Raw genomic sequence first — 19353 nt, 5'->3', positions numbered from 1 at the left:
TCCGAACTTTTGTAAAGATTTCTGAACGATTTTGGAATAAATTCGTATGATTATCGAAGGAAAAATTTTTTCTCTAATGCCTCTCTTTTATTGATAAATTTTCTTTGTTATGTTTTTTATTGGAAGATTATAATTTCAAAGATATCTAATGATTTTCACTGTTGTTATCATTTTGTAGTAATGGTAGAACAATGTAAACTTGGTGTACGAATATGTTGAGTCTATCAGCACTAGCTTGAGTTATTATATGTTGCATTTATATTTAAAATATTTAAAAAATGTATATGCGAATTTTATAACCAACCATTTTGTTTTTCGACAACATTTTAGTTGCTTGTTAGATATATACAAAAGGTGGTTGTTGTGCGAAGGTAAATTTGTTTCCGACATATCGATCCGAATTCGTAACGAAATCGGAAGAAAAACATTAGCATATTCGAAGGGAAATTTACTTCCGACATTTTCTCCGAAATCGGAACGAAATCTGAACGAATTCCCCTACCAAAAGTCGTATAGAAATCGATACGAAATCTGAACGATTTTTCTTCCGAAATTGTTCCGATATGTCGGACATCCGACATTTGGTTTGCTGGGTACGGACAGACAGACGGACAAACGGGACATGCTTCTCCCATCATAAGGAATTCCATGAATTTCCCACGGTCACCCCATCCCATGGTATGCTCTTTGTTTACTTTATAAATGAGTCTACAAGACCACCCACGTTGATCATGGACACGATTCCCCCAGCATAAGAAATTCCAAGAATTTCCCACGGTCACCCCATTTGTTTACTTAAGATATGTAATTTGATACTTTTAATTACTATATGTCTTATAATTTGAGATTTTTAATGGATTTTGAACCATCCTCAGTACTCTACTTATTTGAAACCCAAAAAGAAAAAAAAAATAAAAACAATTTGGTGTATGTAATTTTATGTAGATTTATTTTTAATTCTTTGTTGTAAAGTGGAAGAGTTTCAAGGAAACTAGACTTTACCTTTTGTGTGAGTTATTAACGAAAGCGAGAAAACAAGTGAAGTTGCCAATGAGCATAATAGCGCTTACAAGGTCGTGATCCCCAACGACGACCGCAACATTGGAAAGCGCCCCTCTGCATCCGAACTGAGCGAATGTGACTTTTAGTAGAGACTGTGGGAAAGAATGAATATTCCCTCCCAGCATCCGAACCAAGCGAATATGACTCCTAAAAGAAAGGCAGAGAAGGTTTCCCCATTGAGCTCGAAGAGCGGCCAATTAACGTAGTTAATTGTAATACTGCGGAAGGAGAAGACAATGTATCGAACATATACATTAGCGTAACCAATGTAGCGAACTTATACATTTGCCGCCCACCTTGACGTGCTATCTGCAAGGCAAAAGGGTTAGACTAATTCGCGAGCAAACTTAAAACTAGAGTTAGGAATGATGTAGGTGGAGCTATAGATACAGTAATTAAGTTTCACTGATCAGCTTTGGTTCCAATTCATTTGTTTTTATTGAGTTCAACAATTAGTATATAATTCTTTAGTGTTTTTTTTTACAATTTACCCGAAATGGCCCAACCAAACGACGTATATTGGGCGGTGGGTAGAACAGTTTGAGCCATAATAATAATAATTTTGGAGAAAATTTCCGGCCCCAACAACATAGCCACCGCTCTAGATTTAAAGGATTCGGGGTCCGCCAATGGGAGCCCCACATAAGATCAGCAATCGACGACGGTATAGAAAGAGCGGGTGTTCGGCCACAAGAGAGTTTCGCAACTTGAGCTGTCATATATTGCCGCTGGCTAGAGTCATAATATGACGTGACCATAATGTCGCAATAGCGTGCACCATCCACTGACGAAACAGGCTAATTTAAGTGCGATACTAGGGTCTCGCAAATTCGACTTACACCCGAACAAAACAAAGACGGACAACAGCGGTCGGTGCCAGGTTGAATGGAATGGGCCTCGCGGCGGGTGATTTGACGGAAGGACGCACGGCGGCTGAGGAGGGATTAGAACGGTTATTCGAACTCGTATGGCGACTACGATTGGTAGAGTTTCCCTGTGTGCGTTCTCGTGAATGCAGTGGATAAAGTGGATGTGGCAAGGCGCATAAACGACATGACATTTTGCGTTGTTGTGACGGTACAGAATCGACTTTAGGTTGGCTGAGGAGGAGCTACGCTGTCAGTACCTGACGAACCTGGAAAAATCTTGTCAGAAGTTGCTACAGCATCGTCAATTTTAGAGAGCAGCAACTCCTTCTCAATCTCTCCGTCTGACATCATGTCTTTGTCCCCTTCTGGCAAGACGACGATTGGGAAAATATCCGAAGATGAAGCCATTTCTATACAAACAAAGATTTATATGACAAAGAAAGAACGTGTATAATTATTCATGGTCGATTACAACTAATTTCGTAACTGGTCGCCGAACAAAGCCTTGTTCCGTCCGAAGATCTACAACTCGAACGTGACCATCAGTTCCAGGAGGGATCTGAACGACGCGACCTAGCTTCCACGAAGTAGGGGGTACTTGCTCATGACGGAGCACAACTAAATCATTTACTTGGATATCGCACTGAGGATGTTTCCATTTATATCGCTTGTGTAATTCGACTAAATATTCCTCTTTCCAACGAATACAAATTTGATGAGTGATAGCTTTTAACTTGCAATATCTATTGACCAAACTAAGAGGTTGATCGACTATTACTTCTTCAGGTGGCGAAAGAAGAGGAGAACCAATGAGAAAATGACCCGGGGTAAGTGCGACTGCATCAGTTTGATTATCATTTATAGGACAAAGGGGTCGGGAATTCAAGCAAGCCTCGATACGAACTAAAACAGTGGAAAGTTCCTCAAAGGTGTATTTAAATGTTTTTGCATGACGGCGAAAATAATTTTTAAAACTTTTGACTGAAGCTTCCCACAGGCCTCCCATATGGGGAGCACCCGCTGGGATAAACTGCCAAGAAATCTCTTGATAACCTAACGAAGAACAAACTTTCTCACGACCCTCTTTAATGAAATTTTTGAAATTACTTTCAATTTCACGAGATGCACCGCCGAATTTTTTCCCATTTTCTGAAAACACTGTGTTAGGGCAACCACGACGACCAATAAACCTATAGAAGGCTGCCAGAAAGGACGCAGAAGACAAGTCAGAAGTGGCTTCTAAGTGAACTGCTTTAGTTGAAAAGCAGACGAAGACACATACATAACCCTTGGTAATTCGACACGCTCTACCAGTAAATGACTTCATATCAAGTTTTTGTCAACAATCCCTTAGATGTGTCAATTAACTCATGCGATCCTCTAACGCAACCCGAAGACCGCTTTCATCCCACAATTGAATAGAGAATTATAAAGTCAATTATGTCGCGTAGAATTATTTCAATGCCAAATCGTCAGTATTGCTTTGCGAAGACCGATTATTGCAAGTTGAATTCCTTACTCTCAACTGTTGACTGGTCTGTTATTTTATCTAATCAAGATTTTGACATCCAAATAAATACATTTTACTCAATTCTTTACGATTGTATTGCAAAATCCGTTCCCAAAACTTTACCCCAACGTTCCTCAGGGCCACCCTGGAATTCCATTACTTTAGCCAAATTGAGAAACAAGAAGAATAAATTATTTAAGAAAAATAAAAATTCTGGATCATCCGTTGATTTTTCTGGCTATACTATCGCAGGATCTGAATATAATATTGAAAATAAAAGAGCGTATAAAATGTACATATATCTTATCAATGAAAGAAAAATTAAAACGTAGTCCAAAATCCTTTTATAATTTTATAAACTCTAAGCGACGATCGAGTACATATCCAAGTTCCTTTAAATATGGATCTGTAGTTGCAGATGATGATGTCACAATAAGCAATTTGTTCGCTGATTTCTTTGCTACAAAATACTCGAAAAAAGTATATGACCAATCTGCTCATTATCCATACAAAATCAACGAATCCTCTGTAATAAATGTATCTACATTTAGTACAGATACTGTTTTAAAAAATCTAAAAACCATAAAAAATACATACAGTCCGGGACCGGATGGTATACATGCGAATATTCTTAAGCACTGTGCTAATAATCTTGCCACTCCACTTTCAAAATTGTTTAATAAATCGTTACATTTAGGTTATTTACCACCTGTTTGGAAAGAATCATATATAATACCATTATTTAAATCCGGCAGTAAGAGCAACGTAACAAATTATAGAGGTATCGCTAAACTTAGTGTCATACCGAAACTTCTAAAAAAACTTATTACAGATAATTTGTCCTTTGATGTTTCTAATATTTTATCTAACTGTCAGCATGGATTTCGGAAATCTCGTTCAACGATTACAAATATATTAGAATTGACCACTATTGTTAATGATGGGTTTAGATCTAGATTACAGACTGATGTTATATACACCGATTTTACTAAAGCTTTCGATAAAGTTAATCATATTCTATTGCTCATAAAATTGGATAAAATGGGCTTCAGTTCACATTTACTGTATAGGCTGAAATCATATTTGTCTAGAAGAACTCAAAAGGTGAAATTTAACTCCGCTGTATCGAAAAGTATATCCGTTTCCTCTGGTGTTCCACAGGGAAGCCAACTTGGCCCAATTCTTTTCACACTCATCATAAACGATTTACCCACGACTGTTAAAAATTCTAATTTGTTAATGTATACCGATGACGTGAAAATATTCCGGACGATCAGCTTCTTCTTCAGTCAGATTTAGACAATTTTTATACCTGGTGTAATTTTAATTTAATCGAGTTGAATATACCAAAATGTAAACATATATCTTTCTATCGACTTCATCAACTACGTACTAAATACTACTTTGATAATCACGAGTTAGACACTGTCGAATCATTCAATGACCTTGGTAAATTATTGGATCATCTTAGCTTTCGACAGCATATTAATTCTATGGTCAATAAAGCCAATGGAGCACTGGGCTTTGGGATCCGCAAATCACCAAACGTCTTTACATATCTTTTGTTCGTAGCATACATGAATATGGTGCAGTAATATGGGATCCTCATTGCACTATATACGAAAACATGATTGAATCGGTTCAGAAACAATTTCTTTTATTCTGTCTGCGTCATCATGGATGGAACTATCAGAACCTACCTTCGTATGAGATAAGACTTAATATGATTAAACTGCCTACATTGAAAAGTCGTCGAGTAATGCCGGGTTTAAATTTTGTTTTAAATATCATTCAAGGAAGAATTTATTCAGACCTGATAATGAGTAGGATCATAATAAAAACTCCCATCAGGCAAACAAGAAATTTTCAACTGCTTCAAATTCAATACTTTCAGAGGAACTATGCCAATAACGATCCACTACGCTACCTTCTTTTGCAGTTCAATAAATTTTATAATCAGATCGATCTGTCTGAAAATAAAGATGCTTTAAAACGGAAAATAATATTACATCTTAATACATAACACTTCCATCCAATCGTAATTGTATATATGTATATTTTTAGTCTGTAAGGATACATGTATTATGTATAGACTTAATAATAAAAAAAAAAAAACAAAAAAAAGGGTCCTGGGAAATCAATTCCTGTATTGTGAAAGGGGCGAGTGACTACCGTTCGTATTCGAGGCAGAGCAGCCATGATTTGATTACATGACCGCTTTTTCTCAAGGATACACGTTTTACAACGACTAATGACACAACGAACAAGATTTTTTAAGCGATGAACCCAATACTCGATACGAAGTATACGAAGCAAGAACTGATTTCCACCATGAATGGATATAAACATTTATACTCCTCAGCAAAATACGCATTTTGAGCAAGAATTGCTAGGCGAAGCTTAACTGTTTTTATTTCGGAGGGATCTAACGTAGTGGAAGTAAACGTTCGACGACTTTGAGAATTTGAGCGACAATTATTGTAAAATCGAAAAACATAAGACAATACCCTCAAAGCCCTATCCAATCTATCCAAAATATCTTGGTAAGAGGAAAAGAAAGCGAAATTGCTTTTGACCAGACGAATTTCCAGATTAGTATCTATGGATGTGGTATCATTTATTTTCCATTGAGAGGAATCTGACAATAACCACTCAGGACCATGCCACCAAAGTGAAGAATTGGCTAAGTCCTGAGGAGAAACACCACGACCAGTCAAATCAGCAGGGTTATCTTCGGATCTAACGTGGAACCATTGACCATTCCCTACACTTTCCTGAGTTCGACATACTCGATTAGCTACGAATGTTTTCCAAGTGGTAGGTGTTTTACGAAGCCATGAGAGGACTATTGTGGAATCGGTCCAACAATAAACTCTATTAACTGGAATTTGAATTTCCTGAACTACCGACTTTAGAAGCTCCGATGCTAATGTAGCCCCACAAAGTTCAAGACGAGGCAATGATACCGATTTTATAGGTGCAACATTGGTTTTAGAGGTTAAAAGATGAACTTTAACTTGACCGAGTGGAGACTGAGGCATCAGAAAAGAGGTGTAGCTCAGTTATGTCTTCTGGACAATATTGAACCCAACGAGGGATATTAATCGAATTGACAGAAGAGTAATTTGCAATAAAAGACTCCCAAGAGGCTTTTGTATTGGTAGGCAAATAGTTATCCCAATCTATCTTGTCTAACCAAACTTGCTGCATAATTATTTTTGCGACAAGAATTACAGGCGAGAGCCAACCTACGGGGTCAAAAGTTCGGCTATAATGGACAGGACTTCCCGTTTGGAGTATTGACCCTTTTTGGGATAGAGTCTACAACGAAAAAGAAAGTTCGGAATGGGCATTCCAGCGAATTCCTAAGGGATTGGAACTACTGGATTCTACAAATGAAAGGACCTGGGCATCAACGAGTTCGTTGGGAGAAAAACGAGATAAAATGGACTTGTGATTTGATGTCCACTTGCTCTGTTCAAACTTTGCAGTAGCTAAGGCTTCAACAAGCTAATCACGATAGGATAATGCAGTGTGAATATCGTGAGCGCCAGCAAGTACGTCGTCAACATACATAAAATTGCGCAGAATATGCGCGGCGAGAGGGTAATCGGATTGAGTGTTCTGGGCTAATTGAAAAAAGAGTACGAATGGCTAGGAAGGGCGCGCAGTTAACACGAAACGTGACCGTTTGACAACAAATTTGAATAAACGCCATCGCAAAATTAAGAGAACTAAATCTGCTTGAAGAGTTGGTCCAACATGGAGAATGCCATTTAAGCTAAATCCGTTTGAAGTTTTGTTAGGTGCGTTAAACACTACCCAAAGTTTTGAGGTCGGTTTGTCAGGGTTAATAACTGAATGATGTGGAAGGTAGCAAGCTAAAAAACTAGTCGACTGTGGGGGCTGAACTGGGCACATATGTCCCAACGACAATTATTCTTGTAGAACTTGGTCATAAACTATTTTGACTGAAGGTCTTCTAAGAAGAGAATTTTCCGACCGACAAAACTGTTTTAAAACGTTACTACACGAGTCCCCCAGTTGTAAATGCTTGAGGAATTTCGGATTTAAAGGGAAGCGATACTACGTAACGTCCTTCCGAATCTCGCACGGTCGTGGCACGATAATTCTTCTCACAAAATATGTCCGATGGAGAAACGTGTTTCAATCTGGGAACTTCTTCGAGTTCCCAGAACCGGAGTAGTGTTTTGTTGAGAGATTCCTTCTCAGCTATATCCAACACAGTCGAAAAGACCTGGACTGAAGAAGAAGGCATGGAACCAGTCAGAATCCAGCCGAATATCGTGTTTTGGGCTAACAAGGAGTCCAGAATATTTCGACGCGTCCCTTCCCGCAAAATTTGTGGATACCAATCCGCCCCCAATAACAAATCAACAGGTCTAGAATCAAAGAGGTGGGAATCAGCGAAACGAAGATTAGGCAAGCGATAAGTGATGTTTGAACTGAGGGTAAATGATGGAAGACTTCCAGAAATTTTTGGAAGAACAAACTCAAATGTCTCTACTACTACGGAAGAATCGATTGGTGAACCAATGCGAAGCGAACAATTTTTCTTTGAAGTGGCATAGAACAATTTACACCAGAAACAGTTGCATTGATAGACCGAGTTGGCAATTTAAGAACTTTTTGCAAATTTTCTGTAATAAAGGAAGCCTCTGAACCGGGATCGAAAAGAGCCTTAGCGGGATACGAAACTCCTAAATTAACAATGTCGACCATCGCAGTACCTAACAAGACATAACGATTTTGGGATGTATGAAACACTTCACTATTCATGGCTCTAGGATGAGCACCAGTGGATGTTGATGCGACATTATCAAGTACTTGAGGAGGATTGGTATTAGTAAGCGAGGGGAGTGAGGTAGGTGGTGTAGAAGGAGCTGAAGTAGGCCTATGCAACATTGTACTAGAGTAGTATCTGACTGAATGTCCTACTGAATGACAATTAAGACAACAACCCTGCTTTTTAGCGGCTTCAAATCTTTTTTCAAATGACAGCGCCCTAAATTTAGGACAAGAACGCAATGAATGAGGTTCTTTGCGAAAAAGTACACATACCGATTTCGACTTATCTTTGACCAAAGAAGTAGCAAGATTAGTTTTGACTTTACTTTTCGGAATTGAAATAGAAGAAGAAACTCTCATGTCCCTAAGGCAAGCTAAACATTGGATTCTTTCTGTGAGGAATTTATCAAACTCTTCCCACGATTTGTCCTTAATACTCTGCTCCCACAGAGAGGCAGTATGTCTAGGCAAACGTTGTTGGCAAATAAAAACCAAAATTGGATCCCAGTGATCCGTGACTACATCATAAACTACATAGCGGAAATAAAAATATTTATACCACGCTGTATATTTTCAAATTGGAACTAGTTTCATTTTCGAAGGCAGGAAGATCAAATAGGAGCTTGAGATGGTTATGGACTAGAATACGTTTATTATCGTACGTATCCTTTAACGACTTCCAAGGTAAAGCGAAACTTTTGTGATTGAGCGGAAACTTTGCAACGATTTCCCTAGCCTCACCTTTTGTTTTTTGCACCAAGTGACAAAGCCTTTCAATGTCACTTAGACCTGCGTTATTAATAAACATGGCTGAGAAAAGGTCCCGGAAAGTGGGCCAATATAAGAAGTCACCATGGAAATCTTCAATGTCACACGGTGATAAATGAAGATGATGCATATTATTTGAAACGTATGGTGGTAAACTGCAATTAGCAATAGAAATGTCCAAAGAGTTTTGGACATCTGGAAGAGCAGTATTCGACAAATGTGGAGGAATCGAACTACGGATAGAGATATTGCCACCATTAGAAGCTGGTGGTTGACCAATGTTAGGTCTATTAGACCCACAAATCGCAGAATCCAAATGTTGACTTTACTGACTTAAGCTCCTCCAATTTTTCATTAATTGCGGACAAACAGGCGACATAGCTTTCGCAAGTGGTTTGATATTTTGCGTCAGCCGAAGAAATGTCATTTGAACTAGTACCCTCTACGGTAATAAGATGATCCAGATACTTATCATATGTATCCTTCACTTTCTTTCACAAATCTTGAAGTTCCGTGATACGAATCTCAAGATTGAAAATACTGTGATTTTCTGGCCTAATCAGATTAAAACCAGCAATGAGTTTGACAACATTGTCAGAAGCACGAATGAATTGGCTTTCAGGAGTGACCGACATGATTGAAAGGATGAAAAACCCAAAAAATATCAACAAAAATTCGAAAAAACTTCAAAAAGTAACTTTTTTACTATTTTATAAAGTCAACTAGAACCGAATGTAGGGTGCACACGGTCTAATATGCAGAAAAAGATCGGGAGAAATAAGCAAGATGGCTAATAGCAACGAAAAGCTTACAAAAAAGTACGAAAAATTTCGAAAAATCGCAAGTTTTTGACAAAATAATGAGAAAATCGTTGCAAAAAAGTCAATAAAATGCCCAGCAAAAAGTTTACATCACCGGATGCAGTTGAATCACTACAAGTGTTCGGTACATTTGCCGTTGGAGTACATCTTTTCCTATGAATTCACTTATGAATTTTACAAGAGAGCGCGCATCTAGGATGCACTCCATTTTCGATCCAAATCACAGGTTTTTATGTAGTGTTTTGGATTGAATTTAAAGGTACTCTTCGGATTGCATTTTTAATCAGTCCAAATATGCAATTAAAATGCAAGCCATTGCGACATATCCCAAAATAAATAAAATGCATTTATTATTTATGTAAAACAAGAACACAAAGAACTTTATTATATAAACACAAATTAAAAAAAAGTTTCCATTAAATTCAATCACATTTGAGCTTACTTCCTCAGTTCTTGATTTAATAAAAGCGCCTCTGATTTTCTTTCATCATCCTAAAGTTGTTTTATGTTGCCTTACCATCACTAGTTCAGCTTTCGACATGGACTCCAACTCCACTCCATTAAAAATTTCCGTCTCGTGAATTACCTCAAAAATGTTCGCAACTTAAGTTACTTCTTTATTTTATAACAAATTCTTCGAAATGTATACACTTTTGTTTATCTTTTGAAGAAATGTGTAGGGATCAGCCAACTGTTTTCTTCTGTAGGGATCTCTACAGCAACTGCTTATAAAATGTATCGAACGGAGTGCATTTTTCATAACTCTGTTGGACTACATCGGAAGATGTTGTGAAATCATAACTCCAATTGCACAAATTCCAAAAATGTTTCCTGTGATGAGAATTTAATATATAAGTATTATCAATAATGCCGATTGTAGTGTGCTTTATCCGAAATATATCACGAACAATCACTATTGACTCGCGACACGAAATTATATTCGAGAAAAATAACAAAAAAAAATATTAAAACTTTGCTAGGTGCGACAACCAGCAACGAAATAAGTAACAAAGGAAAATAAAACACAAGCAAATTATCAACGTCAACCACCACACTACAGACCAACCAACGACAACGAACCAGCACTAGTGGTAGGGAGAGGAATAATTTCTTGGTAGCTTGCAAAGGGTGTTTTTTAAGCTAGATAGAACTTTAAATTGTAAAAAGTAACAAAAAATTAAATTTTGATGAAACTTTTTTTATTTGTTTCAGTATACTATATGAATAGACCGATCGACGAACGATGCTGCTTGGAATATTTGGGTATTATTGTTGTTGCAATTGCACGACAAAAAACCAAACGAAAAATTATCCAGCAGTGAATGTTGAACGATTACAAAATTGTTATTTTTTGCAAATGCAAGAAAAAAGGCACGATGGATAATAGTAGTGTTCTTATTGTTTTTTCTCACTAGTGGCTGACGATGTCAACGATAAAGGGAATGTGTGTATGTAAGCCCTTATAGCTCATTTAGACTAGCCATAAATCCTAGACTGGATTTAATAAATTCAGTACAAATCTCATTGCATTTAGATATAATTTTTGGAGGATTTAAATGGCAGTCAGCTGATTTTTGTTCATAGCACAATTACCAAGGTAGATGCATCAGCCCATCTGAACGAATTTGAAACGTTAAACGAATTTTTTTTAATTGAATTTGTCTCAAAAAACATACGTCAAATTACAAATTTGTTGTTTAATACTGAAAATGTTAGCACATTATGCTACTAATGCTAACTAAAGAGCAAATCAAGAATTATTTTATCGCAGTTTGCCCATCTAAAATAAATAAACGAATTATTTTATCGTTTAGACATCATAAATATTAGTCTTGGTTGATTAAAATCAACTTTGTACATCAAAACAAATTTAATTTTTCCGCCTTGTTTACAAATTTTTACATTTTAAATTATTTGATTGTCTAAGTCTGGAGTTTCCCCCATTGGCTTAACTTCATCACTTTCCTCTTTGCAGAGAAAAATGTTTACAAAACGCACTGACAGCTTGCAAAGTTAACTGATCGCTACCAATATCATGATTTCATCCCGGCGAAGGGAATTATCAATTGGCTTTTCAGTTTTTGAAATGATGATTTTTTAGTGAAAACCTGAACTCTTTAAGCATCGAGTATTCTCATGTTAATGAGAATGATGCTCACTTTTCGGCTTTCCCAAAAAACACCAGAACAAAATATTTGCAAGCTGACAGCACGATTCAACTAAGAAATCATCGATTTCTGTTAAGTTGAAATAACATCAACACAGTTACCTGTGAGTATGTCGTTGGAATTTTATTTACAAAATTCCGTTTTGCGCGAGCCTTCGCTGTTTTTTGTTTGTTTTGTTTTAGTTGAAGATTCAATCATATGATTGTCTAAGTCTGGAGTTTCCCCCATTGGCTTAACTTCATCACTTTCCTCTTTGCAGAGAAAAATGTTTACAAAACGCACTGACAGCTTGCAAAATTAACTGATCGCTACCAATATCATGATTTCATCCCGGCGAAGGGAATTATCAATTGGCTTTTCAGTTTTTGAAATGATGATTTTTTAGTGAAAACCTGAACTCTTTAAGCATCGAGTATTCTCATGTTAATGAGAATGATGCTCACTTTTCGGCTTTCCCAAAAAACACCAGAACAAAATATTTGCAAGCTGACAGCACGATTCAACTAAGAAATCATCGATTTCTGTTAAGTTGAAATAACATCAACACAGTTACCTGTGAGTATGTCGTTGGAATTTTATTTACAAAATTCCGTTTTGCGCGAGCCTTCGCTGTTTTTTGTTTGTTTTGTTTTAGTTGAAGATTCAATCATATGATTGTCTAAGTCTGGAGTTTCCCCCATTGGCTTAACTTCATCACTTTCCTCTTTGCAGAGAAAAATGTTTACAAAACGCACTGACAGCTTGCAAAATTAACTGATCGCTACCAATATCATGATTTCATCCCGGCGAAGGGAATTATCAATTGGCTTTTCAGTTTTTGAAATGATGATTTTTTAGTGAAAACCTGAACTCTTTAAGCATCGAGTATTCTCATGTTAATGAGAATGATGCTCACTTTTCGGCTTTCCCAAAAAACACCAGAACAAAATATTTGCAAGCTGACAGCACGATTCAACTAAGAAATCATCGATTTCTGTTAAGTTGAAATAACATCAACACAGTTACCTGTGAGTATGTCGTTGGAATTTTATTTACAAAATTCCGTTTTGCGCGAGCCTTCGCTGTTTTTTGTTTGTTTTGTTTTAGTTGAAGATTCAATCATATGATTGTCTAAGTCTGGAGTTTCCCCCATTGGCTTAACTTCATCACTTTCCTCTTTGCAGAGAAAAATGTTTACAAAACGCACTGACAGCTTGCAAAATTAACTGATAGCTACCAATATCATGATTTCATCCCGGCGAAGGGAATTATCAATTGGCTTTTCAGTTTTTGAAATGATGATTTTTTAGTGAAAACCTGAACTCTTTAAGCATCGAGTATTCTCATGTTAATGAGAATGATGCTCACTTTTCGGCTTTCCCAAAAAACACCAGAACAAAATATTTGCAAGCTGACAGCACGATTCAACTAAGAAATCATCGATTTTTGTTAAGTTGAAATAACATCAACACAGTTACCTGTGAGTATGTCGTTGGAATTTTATTTACAAAATTCCGTTTTGCGCGAGCCTTCGCTGTTTTTTGTTTGTTTTGTTTTAGTTGAAGATTCAATCATATGATTGTCTAAGTCTGGAGTTTCCCCCATTGGCTTAACTTCATCACTTTCCTCTTTGCAGAGAAAAATGTTTACAAAACGCACTGACAGCTTGCAAAATTAACTGATCGCTACCAATATCATGATTTCATCCCGGCGAAGGGAATTATCAATTGGCTTTTCAGTTTTTGAAATGATGATTTTTTAGTGAAAACCTGAACTCTTTAAGCATCGAGTATTCTCATGTTAATGAGAATGATGCTCACTTTTCGGCTTTCCCAAAAAACACCAGAACAAAATATTTGCAAGCTGACAGCACGATTCAACTAAGAAATCATCGATTTCTGTTAAGTTGAAATAACATCAACACAGTTACCTGTGAGTATGTCGTTGGAATTTTATTTACAAAATTCCGTTTTGCGCGAGCCTTCGCTGTTTTTTGTTTGTTTTGTTTTAGTTGAAGATTCAATCATATGATTGTCTAAGTCTGGAGTTTCCCCCATTGGCTTAACTTCATCACTTTCCTCTTTGCAGAGAAAAATGTTTACAAAACGCACTGACAGCTTGCAAAATTAACTGATCGCTACCAATATCATGATTTCATCCCGGCGAAGGGAATTATCAATTGGCTTTTCAGTTTTTGAAATGATGATTTTTTTTAGTGAAAACCTGAACTCTTTAAGCATCGAGTATTCTCATGTTAATGAGAATGATGCTCACTTTTCGGCTTTCCCAAAAAACACCAGAACAAAATATTTGCAAGCTGACAGCACGATTCAACTAAGAAATCATCGATTTCTGTTAAGTTGAAATAACATCAACACAGTTACCTGTGAGTATGTCGTTGGAATTTTATTTACAAAATTCCGTTTTGCGCGAGCCTTCGCTGTTTTTTGTTTGTTTTGTTTTAGTTGAAGATTCAATCATATGATTGTCTAAGTCTGGAGTTTCCCCCATTGGCTTAACTTCATCACTTTCCTCTTTGCAGAGAAAAATGTTTACAAAACGCACTGACAGCTTGCAAAATTAACTGATCGCTACCAATATCATGATTTCATCCCGGCGAAGGGAATTATCAATTGGCTTATCAACAGCGAAGGCTCGCGCAAAACGGAATTTTGTAAATAAAATTCCAACGACATACTCACAGGTAACTGTGTTGATGTTATTTCAACTTAACAGAAATCGATGATTTCTTAGTTGAATCGTGCTGTCAGCTTGCAAATATTTTGTTCTGGTGTTTTTTGGGAAAGCCGAAAAGTGAGCATCATTCTCATTAACATGAGAATACTCGATGCTTAAAGAGTTCAGGTTTTCACTAAAAAATCATCATTTCAAAAACTGAAAAGCCAATTGATAATTCCCTTCGCCGGGATGAAATCATGATATTGGTAGCGATCAGTTAATTTTGCAAGCTGTCAGTGCGTTTTGTAAACATTTTTCTCTGCAAAGAGGAAAGTGATGAAGTTAAGCCAATGGGGGAAACTCCAGACTTAGACAATCATATGATTGAATCTTCAACTAAAACAAAACAAACAAAAAACAGCGAAGGCTCGCGCAAAACGGAATTTTGTAAATAAAATTCCAACGACATACTCACAGGTAACTGTGTTGATGTTATTTCAACTTAACAGAAATCGATGATTTCTTAGTTGAATCGTGCTGTCAGCTTGCAAATATTTTGTTCTGGTGTTTTTTGGGAAAGCCGAAAAGTGAGCATCATTCTCATTAACATGAGAATACTCGATGCTTAAAGAGTTCAGGTTTTCACTAAAAAATCATCATTTCAAAAACTGAAAAGCCAATTGATAATTCCCTTCGCCGGGATGAAATCATGATATTGGTAGCGATCAGTTAATTTTGCAAGCTGTCAGTGCGTTTTGTAAACATTTTTCTCTGCAAAGAGGAAAGTGATGAAGTTAAGCCAATGGGGGAAACTCCAGACTTAGACAATCATATGATTGAATCTTCAACTAAAACAAAACAAACAAAAAACAGCGAAGGCTCGCGCAAAACGGAATTTTGTAAATAAAATTCCAACGACATACTCACAGGTAACTGTGTTGATGTTATTTCAACTTAACAGAAATCGATGATTTCTTAGTTGAATCGTGCTGTCAGCTTGCAAATATTTTGTTCTGGTGTTTTTTGGGAAAGCCGAAAAGTGAGCATCATTCTCATTAACATGAGAATACTCGATGCTTAAAGAGTTCAGGTTTTCACTAAAAAATCATCATTTCAAAAACTGAAAAGCCAATTGATAATTCCCTTCGCCGGGATGAAATCATGATATTGGTAGCGATCAGTTAATTTTGCAAGCTGTCAGTGCGTTTTGTAAACATTTTTCTCTGCAAAGAGGAAAGTGATGAAGTTAAGCCAATGGGGGAAACTCCAGACTTAGACAATCATATGATTGAATCTTCAACTAAAACAAAACAAACAAAAAACAGCGAAGGCTCGCGCAAAACGGAATTTTGTAAATAAAATTCCAACGACATACTCACAGGTAACTGTGTTGATGTTATTTCAACTTAACAGAAATCGATGATTTCTTAGTTGAATCGTGCTGTCAGCTTGCAAATATTTTGTTCTGGTGTTTTTTGGGAAAGCCGAAAAGTGAGCATCATTCTCATTAACATGAGAATACTCGATGCTTAAAGAGTTCAGGTTTTCACTAAAAAATCATCATTTCAAAAACTGAAAAGCCAATTGATAATTCCCTTCGCCGGGATAAAATCATGATATTGGTAGCGATCAGTTAATTTTGCAAGCTGTCAGTGCGTTTTGTAAACATTTTTCTCTGCAAAGAGGAAAGTGATGAAGTTAAGCCAATGGGGGAAACTCCAGACTTAGACAATCATATGATTGAATCTTCAACTAAAACAAAACAAACAAAAAACAGCGAAGGCTCGCGCAAAACGGAATTTTGTAAATAAAATTCCAACGACATACTCACAGGTAACTGTGTTGATGTTATTTCAACTTAACAGAAATCGATGATTTCTTAGTTGAATCGTGCTGTCAGCTTGCAAATATTTTGTTCTGGTGTTTTTTGGGAAAGCCGAAAAGTGAGCATCATTCTCATTAACATGAGAATACTCGATGCTTAAAGAGTTCAGGTTTTCACTAAAAAATCATCATTTCAAAAACTGAAAAGCCAATTGATAATTCCCTTCGCCGGGATGAAATCATGATATTGGTAGCGATCAGTTAATTTTGCAAGCTGTCAGTGCGTTTTGTAAACATTTTTCTCTGCAAAGAGGAAAGTGATGAAGTTAAGCCAATGGGGGAAACTCCAGACTTAGACAATCATATGATTGAATCTTCAACTAAAACAAAACAAACATTTTAAATTATTTTTAGTGTAGCAATTCACCGATGCATCTACCTTGTTTCTTGTGCCAGCTTGCAACTTTTTGTATTTTCTAGCAACATGTTGCAAAAAACAGAGTTGTATACGAGGATTTATGCCAGATTTAAAACAAATCCACTCAATAGGAGGATTTATTTTTGTATGGGAAATCTGCCAGATTTTGGCTGGATTTAGCAAATAAAACCTGATAATGGGCTAAATCCGGCTAATGGTGTCATATTAGGTAGAAATAATAAACAAGCACTACAGAATCGATCACCGGCAAACAAATTAAAGCAATAGAATGTGAACAAATGCAAATTAGAAAGAAATTAAATTGGAATAATTTCGATTTGTGTAAACATTCAACGAATGTATTAAAATAAAGACACAATATTGGGATTATTGGTTATTTTAATACGATTATTTAGCAAAATGTACGACAATAAGTGGACTGTTTGATGTTTTTTTATGTTATAACACACGATTTAAGGCAATTGTAGGACGACCTGTACGCGACGTAGGGAACAAATATCAAAAAATTACTTTTTTAAAATCGAAAAAAATTGCAAAAACAACAACACTCGCGGTATGCTCAATATAAAAGAAACTGAACGACGTACCTTTTAGTAAATGATGTTGTTAGTGGATGATGTTATCGTTATGTTGATAATTTTTATGTGGATGATGGTGAAACGATGCGCACTGATGAGGGGGGACGATGATTTTGTTGATTTTTCTCCTTTTGAAATAGGGAAAACAACAAAATTAGCAACAACTTCACTTGCAGGTTATTGATCCGGCTCGAAGGACCAAAATGTTGACGTGATACCAGTGTATTTAAAAACCCTAAAAGAAAAGAAAAATAAAAAAATTTGGAGTATGTAATTTTATGTAGATTTATTTTCAATTATTTGTTGTAAAGTGGATGAGTTTCAAGGAGACGAGACTTTACCTTTTGTGTGTGTTCTTAACGAAAGCGAGAAAACAAGTGAATTCGCCAATGAGCATAATAGCGCTAACAAGGTCGTGATCCACAACGACGACCGCAGCATTGGAAAGCGCCCCTCTGCATCCGAACTGAGCAAATGTGACTTTTAGGAGAGAGTGCGTGAAAGAATGAATATTCTCTCCCAGCATCCGAACCAAGCGAATATGACTCCTAAAAGAAAGCCAGAGAAGATTTTTCTATTGAGCTCGGAGAGCGGCCAATTAACGTAGTTAATTGTAATGCTGCGGAAGGAGAAGACAATGTATAGAACATATACATTGGCGTAACCAATGTAGCTAACTTATACACTAATGCCAAGTTTACACTTGCGCTCCAAAATCCATTGGATTTCACGAAATCCTGAAATACACCCCGGTGTTTACACTTATTTTTTGTTGATTTCAAACATATCACAATGATCAAGGTAGATGCATATGCGCAGCTGATTGAACATGAATTTTCAAAACATGTTGTTGTAAATTGAATTAAACATCAAAAATATTCGACAATACAGAACTTTACAACTTTATTTAAAAAATTATCGTAAAATTATCTATATATCATATCAATTGTGTATAGTACCAAAAAATAAAAAAATAAATAATGATTTTATAGTTGAGACATCATAATAATAAATTTTGATAGATAAAAGTTGTGCTCAGAACCTACAAAATATTAGTACGTGCAGTAGTTGTCCCGTTTAGTGCTAAAAATGCGTTCCAGTACTCCGAAATCTAGCAAGACATGCACTTCTCTTTAAACAAAAATAGCGACGAATAACACCCTCTTCTCCTGTTTTCTGCCATACAATTTTGGCCTATTAGAAACTAGCAGCAAGCATGTTTATATGTTCATTGGTATCTAATATTATAGCTGATACGTTGATTTTGACATTTTTGCTGGAGTTTTTGCAATTTCCGTCATTTCCCGTTTCCGTATTTTTAGGAAATTTGTATGGGGGAGAAATTTTTTTACAATTAGATCTATTTTCTAAAATTACCATTAAAAAAGTACGGGAACACAATGAAAAATAGCATTGTAAGAAAGTTATTTAATATTTTTCACGTTGTTTACAAATTTTGATACTAAAATTTGTTGTTTCAGCAATTCGCACATCTACCTTGTTTATTGTATTACGTGAAAAGTGTTGCAACTTTTGGTACTTGTTTAGGCAAAAGCAAAGTTGTATATCATGTGTACTGTGATTTCGATGTTGATTTCGCTGAAATCACGAAATGAGATGATTTCATTTTTGTATGCGAAATCATGATAAATTTTGCATGATTCCGCGCGAAATCACGAAACGCCTTCGAAATCACGAAAAGACGCCGAATGTAAACCAAACATAAGGGCCATTATTACATGTGTTCTTTTACTATCTGATGGATTTGAATATGCAAAACAAACTAATTTGGAGGTATAAAAAATATAATTTTCACATTGAAAGTTAATGGCAAGAAGCTCCGCCTT

The 19353-nt window shown here is 36.3% G+C and overlaps 1 protein-coding gene across 3 annotated transcripts in view; it reads right to left on the bottom strand.

The window, feature by feature from the left end:
• LOC141399986 (uncharacterized) overlaps nt 1–19353 on the bottom strand; it is a 260823-nt gene that overhangs the window by 88726 nt on the left and 152744 nt on the right. Inside the window, exons 4-5 of one of the 3 annotated variants that reach the window (XM_073979373.1) lie at nt 17516–17741; nt 10313–10670 (exon numbers count right to left, since the gene is read on the bottom strand). The exons of 1 other annotated variant lie outside the window; for it this stretch is intronic. In XM_073979373.1, the coding sequence (XP_073835474.1) occupies nt 17569–17741 (173 nt within the window). In that variant the 3' untranslated portion in view covers nt 10313–10670; nt 17516–17568. Of the gene's footprint in view, nt 1–10312; nt 10671–17515; nt 17742–17847; nt 18055–19353 lie in introns of those variants that run through there. One more of the 3 variants, XM_073979374.1, reaches the window with a different exon arrangement.

This window comes from Musca autumnalis, unplaced genomic scaffold, assembly GCF_047663935.1.
Source record: "Musca autumnalis isolate F117 unplaced genomic scaffold, ASM4766393v1 scaffold_3, whole genome shotgun sequence".
Taxonomy (NCBI): Eukaryota; Metazoa; Arthropoda; class Insecta; order Diptera; family Muscidae; genus Musca; species Musca autumnalis.
This window is presented reverse-complemented; position numbering and strand designations above follow the sequence as displayed.